The sequence below is a fragment of the Callionymus lyra genome, chromosome 10 (assembly GCF_982586985.1).
Source record: "Callionymus lyra chromosome 10, fCalLyr1.hap1.1, whole genome shotgun sequence".
NCBI lineage: Eukaryota > Metazoa > Chordata > Actinopteri > Syngnathiformes > Callionymidae > Callionymus > Callionymus lyra.
This window is the reverse complement of record NC_141827.1, coordinates 5,296,684-5,307,574: the sequence shown is the minus strand read 5'-3', so window position 1 is coordinate 5,307,574 and position 10,891 is coordinate 5,296,684. Positions and strand designations below refer to the sequence as shown.

Here is a 10,891-nt window from a genome sequence, read left to right as displayed (position 1 = left end):
TTTATCTTTTTACTGCTGCTTATTATTGCTTTAATTTAATAGTTGTCGCATCTTTTGTGATGCATTTGTCAGCAGATTATTTCAGTAAACTATAGAACATATAAACCTTTGGGAGGAAACCAGAGTGCACAGTAGAAGGCAGGAATTTTAAGTTTTTTTTTGGGGTTGAAATGCAGGTTTTGGTAAGAAATTGAAGGACAATCTTTTTCTTTTTGATTGTGATTTAACAGACGAACCCGACCATGGTAAAGTTACAATATTAATCGGTGAAAATACTAGCATTAAATAAAGTGTCTCAAGTGCAGGATCAGCGTTCTTGAGTCCGACAGATGCAGGACAGAAGTTCTTCTTCAGCCCGGATGCTCCGCAGCCTCTTCCCAGAAGGAGGCGTGTCCGTCAGGGTGGGTGGAGTCTTCGTCTGCTTGATGTTCTGCTGTTTAACTGATTGTGTTTTAGGAAAAGATGCTCACACTGCTGTGCTATGAAAAACTATTTATTGAGGAGAACATCGGAGAAGATCAAAACAACAACTCGGACGTGAACACAGAGTTTAGTCGACTTTATCTCGGAGGATCCTCCAGTCTTCGAAAGGTCAGTGAATCGTAGCTCATCCGGAATTTTTTTGTTTTGTTTTGTTTGTTTTTCAAAAAAAGTCTCAGGAAATCACCAGCATCTAAAAAGGCACTTTGAGGTTCAAGTAATCCAGGATGAAACTTCCTGAAGCCGAGCACACGCACTCTTTGATATGACTTGATGTCCAGGAACTGTGTTCCAGGACTCTTCACTCGTTCTTCCCCCTCCAGCTCATGTGAGTTCGTCCCTCATATATTGCACCAGTTACTCTCATATTCATGTCATTCAGACATTTCGTTGCTCGAAACTCTAATCCCTTTGATTCAAATTCATCAAAAGGAACTTAGAAGTTACTTGAAATACTTGAAGAAAAAAAAAAGCTTGAGGGTAGATATGACTCGCTCAGTTCACTGCCAGGGTTTAACTTTACCTTGACTCACAAAGGGTAGTAGTGAATTGTAGGGGTGTTAAGGAAAATACCGATACAGCCAAATATCACAAGTTTATTTTGCGATACTGTATCATTTTATTTTTTTTACCATAAATAAAGTGTTTTTTTAAAATATAGTTCTATATATTATTTTTTATTTATAATTTACATGCAAATATTCATTGTTTTTTTTTTTTATTTGAATTGCAATTAAATTGGTAGTATTTCTTCAAATATATGGCCAGATTCTTGCCAATACACACCCCTCGTAAATAGTATAAAAGTACTTTAACAAATCTGTGTGAGCAGTGACCTGATGCTAAACCTCAAAACATGTCGTTCCTCAGTTTGAAAGTAGCTGAAGGTCGAAGTTCGCAGCAGACGTTGAGAGATACGAGTTCATCAGTGTTTGCACAGCTTCAGTGGAAGGAGGTTGTTGTGGACGCATGGATTGTTTATGGTGTTTCCGTCCACGTAGGAACCACCTGATCGTCCTCCTCGTCTTTGCTAGTTAGTGTCTTTCCTGCGGCGCACTGCGTCGGCGCCGTGTGACGCTGGGCGCCGCGATCGCTCAACCACGGGTGCATCAGCAGCTCGGACGCCGTCAGTCTCTCGGCGGGCGTCTTCCTCAGCGTGCAGCCGATCAGACACTTGGCCTGCGAGGAGATCCAGGCCGGCAGGCTGAAGCTGCCGCTGCGGATCTTGGCGAACAGCGCCGCCGGCTGCGTGTCCTGGAAGGGGTAGCGTCCGATGAGCATGGTGTACAGGGACACGCCCAGGCTCCACATGTCGGCGGCGCGCCCGGAGTAGGTGGCGTTGCCGTTGGTGAGCAGCTCCGGCCCCACGTAGGCGGGGCAGCCGTGGCGGTCCGTCAGCGAGTCGTCGGCGTAGTCGTCCTGCAGGACCACGCAGTCGTTGAGTCCGAACAGAGCGATCCGAGTTCTGAGGGAAAAAGGTGGAGATTAGAACTCTTTAAAAATCTCATTTACCTCCTAGTTCTTTCATGGTTTATACTTCAATAAAATGTATAAAGTATATAATTGGATATTACTATTTTTTTATCTAATTGCAATTAATGTAAATACTTGGTGTTTGTTAATTTTATGTTGGAATGAAACTTCCGGCCGCTAGATGGCAGCAGCCAAAGGAACAATGAAACCCTAAAGATGACTGAGGACAAGAGGATACAGTCAACTCAAGCAGCTTTTGAAGCTGATTTTCTTAAACATTTTTTTGGCTTTTAAAATATTTCATTCTTATCATAGTTAGTTTATATTTTAGTTTAGTGTTTAATAATTGGATTTATTTTATTTACAATTGACATTTAAATATTGACTTTATTTTTGTTGCAATTAAACTTTCGGCCACTAGATGGCAGCAATCCAGTGAGATCCCGGTGATGACTGGGGACGAGAGGATACAGTGATTCCAGCAACTTTTAAAGTTGATGTTTGTTCATATTTTGGTTTGAAAACAAATGAAAGCAGTTACGACTTTGTCAAGAGTCATGTGGTCTGTAAATACTACAACACCAGAGTCGAGTACTGGAAAATACTACACATATATACTTGTTACTACAGTATCACAATATATCCTATGGTTGACCCTGTATCGTGATGCGTATCGTATCGCCAATAAACGTTCCTGCCGATAAACGGCCATCATCTCACCTGTATCTGTCCATGAAGACGAAGCGGCGAAGCTTCAGGTCTCTGAGGACGACGCCGTGACGGTGGCAGTGCTCGACGGCGTTCAACATCTGCGTGAACAGCGACGCCGTTTCCTCTTCGCCCAGACGCTTCCTGCTGCGCACGTACGCGTGCATGTCGCCGTAGTGGTCGGGCAGGAAGACGTAAACGCGGTCGCGGCCGATCACCGTGTCGAGCAGCTCGCAGATGTTCTGGTGCCGACCCAGACGGACGTAGCCCACCATCTTCTCCTGGTACCCGAGCAGAGGGAGCACCTGAGCGCAGAGGAGTGTGAGGGAGGTCGAGAGGAAGCGTGATGAACGCTCTTACCTGGCAGGTGTACGGCTGCTGCGTGACCGTGTGCACGGCCCTGTAGGTCTCCTCCCCTTCAAAGCGCTCCAGCAGAACATAAGGTCCGACTCGGACCGGGGACTGGGTCCGGTCGGACTTGGGGGCGGGGCTTCTGGGAAGACAGGGCGACAGGATGCTCTCGGAGGGGGGCGGGGCCAAACAGAGCCTCTTGTGTTTGGGGAGGACCCCCTGCGGCTCGTCCAGGAGCCTCTTCAGACATCTTTGGGATTTGGCGGTGGCGGCGCCGACGTTCATCTGTCGAGAGACGACGTTTTTTAATCTTCAGTACAATTATTTTAGTACGAAAAAGATTATAACACATGAAAATGTGGGCTTTATACACTTTTTTATACGTTTACCATATTTTATTTAATCTTTTATTTTCAAAATTTAAAACAGAGGTAGCAGCGCCCTCTGCTGGTGACATCGCAGCACAGTCGTGTCACTTATGAATAACTGATCTCAGACAGGAGCAGTGGAGAATCTTCTGTGTGTGTGTGTGTGTGTGTGCGTGAGTGTGTGCGCGTGAGGGGTGGGGGGGGGGGGGGGTTTGCTCACATGTCCCACTGTTAACGTGTCTATAGGCTCCATGATGCAACTTCCTGTAAGCTGACAGATGCGCCGGCTTTCAGATCATTGCATCACAGCACAACAGTTTATAGTTTAAACAGCCTTTAAATACAATCAACACCTAACATTCAGGCACTCTCTGTGTGTGTGTGGGGGTGTGTGTGTGTGTGTGTGTGTGTGTGTGTGTGTGTGGGGGTGTGTGTGTGTGTGTGTGTGTGTGCGCACACACAGAGTTTAGTTGAGGCTGTGTTGAAACCTGATGTTGGCCAACACGCTTTGGTGAAACTCCCTGAGTCACAGTATCGTCGTGGTAACATCATCGCGTGACACACACACACACACACACACACACACACACACACACACGGATGATTCTCTTTCACTTTCTGTCTGACTCAACTTCAACCACCAACATGGAAACGTCGGCTGATCTCTAGAAACGCCGTGTGTTGTTAAAGAAAACTCGAAGAAAAAACCTGTCATTGTTCAAAACGTCAAACTCTACTGATGTGTAGTTTAATTTTAATTCAAATAAAACTCAATATTCTGACTTGAACTACTTTATTTCTTTTTATATTTCAGCTTTTCTTTGAAAAAAATAAAACATTAAACAGACAAAAAGCTACTAATAAGTAGGTAAAAATGAATTCATCGTCGCTTTACTATAAACACTATATGTTCTGAATTTCACCAAAATAATTTTCCTCATTTATTTTCTAGCGGGCGCCGGGGTCTGTCCCAGCTACCTGGGTGAAGAGACGGGGGACACCTTGAGCACAAGTCCACTGAGGACACGCTCGGATAATATTTCACTCACGTAGTTACATCATGATTTAAGCCGACAGGTACATTAATGAAAACAAATACATGAATTTAAACGACTGTTTATGTGAAAGTTATTTTCAATAAAGATTTAGAGGGAAATGCATGGATTTAAATACTTTTAACTACAAAGTTCAGTCGACCTTTTACGAAACTCTTATTGCACAACTGTTGCGGGTCATTTGTTTTTCTTAAGCGTTTGAAGCTTTCAAAGAAACGACTCCATGATGTTTAAAAGACGGAGACAGCGGTTGAAAATAAAAGGTTAACAAACTATATTGATTATAAATAGATCCATGAGTCGTGAAAGGTTTGCCTTGAACTCGTGACGTTTCTCTTTGACTCACCTTTTCTTCCTCAAATAGTTGAGTCACTGAGGTATTGAGTCACAGATTTAACTTCTTAATCCTGTGGATTTTTGAAGCGTCAGCTGAAGATAATACGGATTTATCTTCACTTTTAGTTTAATTCAAGAGATAAACAATCACTCAAATAGTTGAATAAATGGAAACTCTGACTTCATAACTTTATTTAGGATTATTGGAATATTTAACCTGGATGTAATAACCATAACTTACTTACTTACTTATTAGATGTATTTATTATTATTAATATTAAGTCCAAGAAGTAAAAGCAAAAAGACAGTAAAATAAAACACTATTTAATAGATTAACTCTTTGACAACTTGATTCAAATGTATTCACGGTTTGTAGAAACTGTAATTGTTACTTATAATAAATAAAAGATAATTAAAAACACAGTCGATCAGCAACATTATACATGTTGTTTCCTGCAGTAAACGCTCTTGCAAAACTGCTGGATGGTGCAATTCCCGTCCAGGGTTGCAGGCGAGAAATAAAGTCATGAAAGGCTTTTATTTCTGCTGAAAATGTCTTTTAAATTCAACGTTTTATGTGGATCTTTGAACGGAAATGAAACAACAAATATGGAATTAAATCGTGAGTAAAGTGTTGACTTTTTGCGTCACAAGTTGAACTCGATAAAAATGTATTTATCCGAACTTTTGAATGAATGGATTTTACCTTCTGGTTGAACAAGTGGCTCCAGAAGTTCCGGTGAAAAGAAGCGAAAAGTCCGTATATTTAGAGGATCTGACGCGGGACTCGAGAGGGTCTTCTCTCCGGGACACTGACTGGTCGGTGACGTTTTCTTCCACCTCGTCCGTTGCGCAACCGACCAGTCAGTCCGTCAGCTGTTCACGAGCGACTCATGGAAGCGATAGAAATAAAACTGGATCCAAACTTCAAACTAAACTTTTGTCTCTTGTTGTTTTTTGTGTTTTTTTTAAAGTCCAGTCCAGAGGTGGGCTCGAGGCGTCCTGGTCCTACGGAACTTCTCCAGAACTGTCGAGCCGGACCCAGACTTGTTTTCCACTTTGTGTCCTCCGCGGTGACGTCACGATAAAGGGCGGGGCGCGATGGTGCAATCTGCAGCAGGTCAGTCGTCAGACAGACCACGTGACTCACGGGAGTCCCACTTACTGTAAAGTTAAGAAGATTATTGGAAATAAATCAGCAATTCTTTTTATCGATAACAACGAATTCACGGTTTTTATTTACGTATTTTAGTTTTTAAAATAGCTTTAAAAAGTTTAATGATTTCCATCGAGTAGTAGATTTCCCTGTAGCGTCAAAATAAAAGACTTCTTTTTTTTTTTAAGTATCAATAACAACGAATTCACGGTTTTTATCTACGTATTTAAATAAAAATTTAGCCTTTAAAAGTTTAATGATTTCCATCGAGTAGTCCGGATTTTACCTGTAAAAAATAAAATACTTTTTTTTAGTTTTTAAGTAAACTAGCTTTATTAAAAACCCTATTTTAAATTGTCAAAGTGCTTTCAAAGTTAAAATATATATATATCGCCAAAATTGGCGAAAAAAGAGAAAATAAGTTTTTTTTTATTTCGGTTAAATATGAAGCTACACAAGTTTAAAAATGTTTTATTAAAATGTGAAAAAGAAAAAAGTGTTTTATTTATTTAATATTAAATAATATTAATATACGTTTTTATATTCTGTACTGACACAACAACAAATTCCAGTGTTGCGTTTACAATATCAGCCAATATTTTTCTTTTAAATTAATTTTAAAATATAGTTATTTGCAGATGAATGACCAAAAATGAAGGTTTCACGTGGAAGACCAGATCACGAGTCGGTGGTTACGATTCCACACGAGTGACCGAGCTGCCGCGGTCACACACGTGCTGACCCAACTGGACCTTAATCCCTTATAAGTCCCAACACGTTCAGCATCTGTTGACCTGGTTCACTTCCTCATCTGTTCAACACCTGAAACTAGTCCAAGCTCCTCGGTCCATAAGTTCCTCAATAAGTTGTTTCTTTTCAAGGTTAAAATGATTCTCTTGGATTTACTGGAAACATGTTGTTGGTTTCATATGAGGAGGAAAGACTTCCTGCTGAGTCAGCTTGTTCCGGTCTGAACGAGAGACTTGTTGACTCCCTGTTGGTTCACAGAAGCTTCTTAATGGTTACCAGTCGCTTGAGCATCTCAACTACTCAACAACTACATGATGAATTTGGGGTTGAGAAGAAAAAAAACATTAAAAAATATCACTTTTTTTTAAATGACCAAGAATTTACGAATATTTAAATAAAACTATAGTAAGATACAAAGTCATTATTATCAAAATTATGTGGAAATGTGACGAAAATGTTTTGGACAAATGTACTTAATTAAAAAATAAAAATGTTTTAATGAATATGAAACAATTATTTATTATGAAATATATTGTTAATAACAATTGTGATTAAAAGAAAGAACACATTCTATAAAATCGAATATTTAATTCAAGAGTCACTTTAAGTTCAGACTTTTGCTATTATTTATTAATTATCTTTTTACGAGGCATTTATTTTTAATCGCCGGGTCGAAAGAGAATTAAATTCAAACAGGCATCAAACTTTACCACGAGGGGCAGCAGAGAGCCGCTGCAACAGAGTTTTACATGCGCGCAGTTATTCATTGTAGTTCAACCTGCGTGTGTGTGTGCGCGTCCGTGTGTGTCCGTGTGTGTGCATTTGCATCCGTGTTTGCTTTCATGTGTGTGTTTTTGAGTGTGTGTGTGTGTGCGTCCGTCTATATGCATGTGTGAGTCTGTGTATGTGTGCATTTGTGTGAGTTTGCTTGTATGTTTGTGCATGTATGTCCGTTTGCATGTGACTGTGTGTGCATGTTTGTCCGTGTGCATCCGTGTTTGTTTTCATGTGTGTGATTTTGAGTCTGTGTGTGTGCGTGCGTCTATATGTGTGTGCATCTGTGTGAGTTTGCTTGTATATATGTGCCTGTATGTCTGTGTGCACGTGAGTGAGTGTGTGTGTGTGCATGTTTGTGTGTGTGTGTGTATAGGTCTGTCTACATCCGTGTGTGGTTGTGTGGTTGTTTGTATGTGGTTATGTGTGTTTGTTCATGTTTGTGTGTGAGTCTATGTGGCTATATGTTTGTGTGCATCCGTGTGTGTGTGTATACATTTTTCTGTCACCCTTGTGTGTTTGTGTGTGCGTATACATGTTTCTGTGTGTGTATGTGTGTGTGTATACATGTTTCTGTGTGTGTTTGTGTGTGCGTAAGTTTGTACCAGGATCAACATCTGTTGTTTTAATCCTGCAGGAAACTCCCCTGCTGACCCTAATGAGATTATTGAGCGCTTCCCGTCTGACCTCTGACCCCTGCATGTGCTTGCCCCGATTGGCGAGCTTCCAACACACAGGTGAGGAGGCTCGGCCTGGTTGCACACTGTTACGCACACACACTTGCAAACACACACACACACACACACACACACACAAGCAGGTTATCTCCACATGGTTAGCATGTTTTAACGCCACATGATGAAATATTGAAGAAACACAAGGGGAGGAACTGTGTGTGTGTGTGTGAACCGTGTGTGTGTGTGTGTGTGTGTGTGTGTGTGCACGTGTGTGTATGCATTTGTGCGGGTTAAATTTTACTGTCTCTTTCATAACCGACGTGATGAAATCAGAGGCCAAGTGTCTGACTCAACTATGGCCTGCCATGGAACACACACACACACACACACACACACACACACACACACACACACACACACACACACACACACACACTTGTTCACAATCTCACACACACACATATTTGTTCACCATCACACCCTCACTTGCGCAGCCCATTTTGAGGATCACCTCACAGCACCTGCGTCCGTCCTTCATCCTGGCGTCGGGTCCGGGTGTGTCCTGGTGGTCCGTGTGTAGCTGCAGGGCATCGTAGCTCCTGAGCCCCCAGAGCTCGCGCCTGGTTTTTAATATCTGGCAACAGCAGGCGCCGCAAGAGACGGATGATAAAATAACTCGGAGCATCACTGGAGTGCGTCAGGAAGCTGGTGGTCTTTGCTAAACGCAGATTTAATCAGTTAACTGAGGCTCCACGTGAAGTAGGAGAGAGAGAGAGAGAGTGAAGTTATGTTTTTAGGAGTCTTTTTGGACGAAGACGACTGAGCTCTGGTCGCTACATTAAAATGAACAAACATATTACTCTGAGAATAATCTCAACCAAACCCATCATCTCCCTGAGCGGTCCTGGTACCACTGTGAGCAACATCAGACGTACTGTCGTCAGTATAATAATATAATTATTGATTTATAACATAAACCAGTCAACCTTGACCGTTGTTATACACGTCCTAGATACACTATTGTTATTTAATCATCCATCTCTCTCTCTCTCTCTCTCTCTCTCTCTCTCTTTCTCTCTTTCTCTTTTTCTCTCTCTCTCTCTCTCTAAACCTATTAACTGGCTGACAATTTAAAGCTTGTTATGAACATTATTTGATGAATAAAATAATAAAGTAGAAACAATGAATACACTTATGAATAACAAATGTACATTTTAAACAGAGTATAACTGTTGTAATAAAGGATTATAAAGCGCTGCTCTTAATTTGAAAAGCTGTAAGTTTGTTTCCTACGTCTAAATGACTTTTGGGGAATTTACAGTGATGTTAAGGGATGACACTAGATTAAGGTAAGGTAAGGTAAAACTTTATTGATTAAAGTGCGGCTCATATTATTTTTTTGTGCGCAACCAAGACATTTCTGTGATACCCCATCAACATTGATCCCAACTCTTAGTCGACATGAGGGCGAGTAGAAAATGAGTGAAATTTGAATTTTCGGTGACCTATCACTTTAAGCCCCGCCCACTGAAAACCTTTTCGTTTTACTGGAAATTATCTCCACACTTCCATCTAAAGAGTTGTTCCTGAGAACGGTTAACTGGTTGATCTCCACCCTCGAGGGAGTTGTATCCCCCACAATGCACTGAGGTTATGCATAAAAAAAACACGTGGTGACAGTTGTGTGTGTTTCCCACCAAATAAGAGGAAAATTGTTTATTTTAAATTATTGCTTGTTTTGTTTTGAAGACATTTTATTAAAAAAAGAGGAATTACTTATTATGCAAATTAGTTTACTTTGTTTCAAAGTGTGTTTGTAATGCACTGGCTTTTAAATTAATATGAAAATGTTGTTGTAACATCGAATTTAAAAGAGTTATCGGAATGAGAACATCAAACTATATGTGTAAAATAAAAGCATACTCTTGGAAAATATTTTAATTTGTATCTAATTATTTAATAGAACAAGTTTAACTTTTCTATTTACAAAAAAATATATTTAATTATTTAAAAAATATATATTTAAAGAAAGAAAATGATGCTTAAGAGGAAGTAAAAAGAAAAATTCTAACAATTCAAAGTTTTTACATTTGAAATGTTAAATTCAAATATTCAATATTCTGATGATATTTCTATACTTTCGTTCCACCTGATGCACCGTAAGTGACACCAGGTCGACTCCACCGCACTTAAGAACCTTCACATGCTTCACCGGTTTTTCTCTTTTGTTTTTTGCATTCAGAATCAGAGTTTTTCTGCTGGTGTCACTTTGTGGAACCTGAGCGGAGTGTGAGCTCACACACACTCAGAGGTCACAGGGGATGATGCAAACACGAGATGAGACACTCTAATACTCCGAGTGTGTGTCAGAGGAGTAGATTTCTATAAACACACACAGACGCACACTGAGGTCTGGGATTGTCGCCGTGATGAAACCACCAGTAATATCTGCTGTTGGCATGACGACTCAATCCAAAGTGACACCACAATGTGTGTTCGCCAAAGAGCCGACCCTTGACCCCCCTCGCCGTGATTGAGGAGGATTTTTAGATCAAGGCGTCGCCGGCGTAACGCCGGTCACTGTTGCCATGGTGACGTAACCACACCTGGAATTACACGATTCACTTTGTTTCATCGAGTAAACACTATTTTTTAATGAGCAGTTTTAAGACTGGAACGTGGAAAAGGTGTCTGATAAGATATGACTTGATGAACAGAAACGACTACAGGAGCACTCAGGGAGCGCAGACCTCTGCCAAGCTG

At 40.8% G+C, this 10,891-nt stretch overlaps 1 protein-coding gene across 1 annotated transcript; it reads right to left on the bottom strand.

Moving 5' to 3' along the window:
- Positions 1-477: 477 nt before the first annotated feature.
- trib3 (tribbles pseudokinase 3) lies at positions 478-5,838 on the bottom strand. Its single transcript, XM_087800073.1, has 4 exons — positions 5,478-5,838; positions 3,022-3,297; positions 2,674-2,966; positions 478-1,945 (listed from the first exon to the last, which is right to left on the bottom strand). Exons 2-4 carry the CDS (start codon positions 3,295-3,297, stop codon positions 1,459-1,461), a joined length of 1,056 nt encoding a protein of 351 aa, XP_087656199.1. The 5' UTR covers positions 5,478-5,838; the 3' UTR covers positions 478-1,458.
- Positions 5,839-10,891: the final 5,053 nt, after the last annotated feature.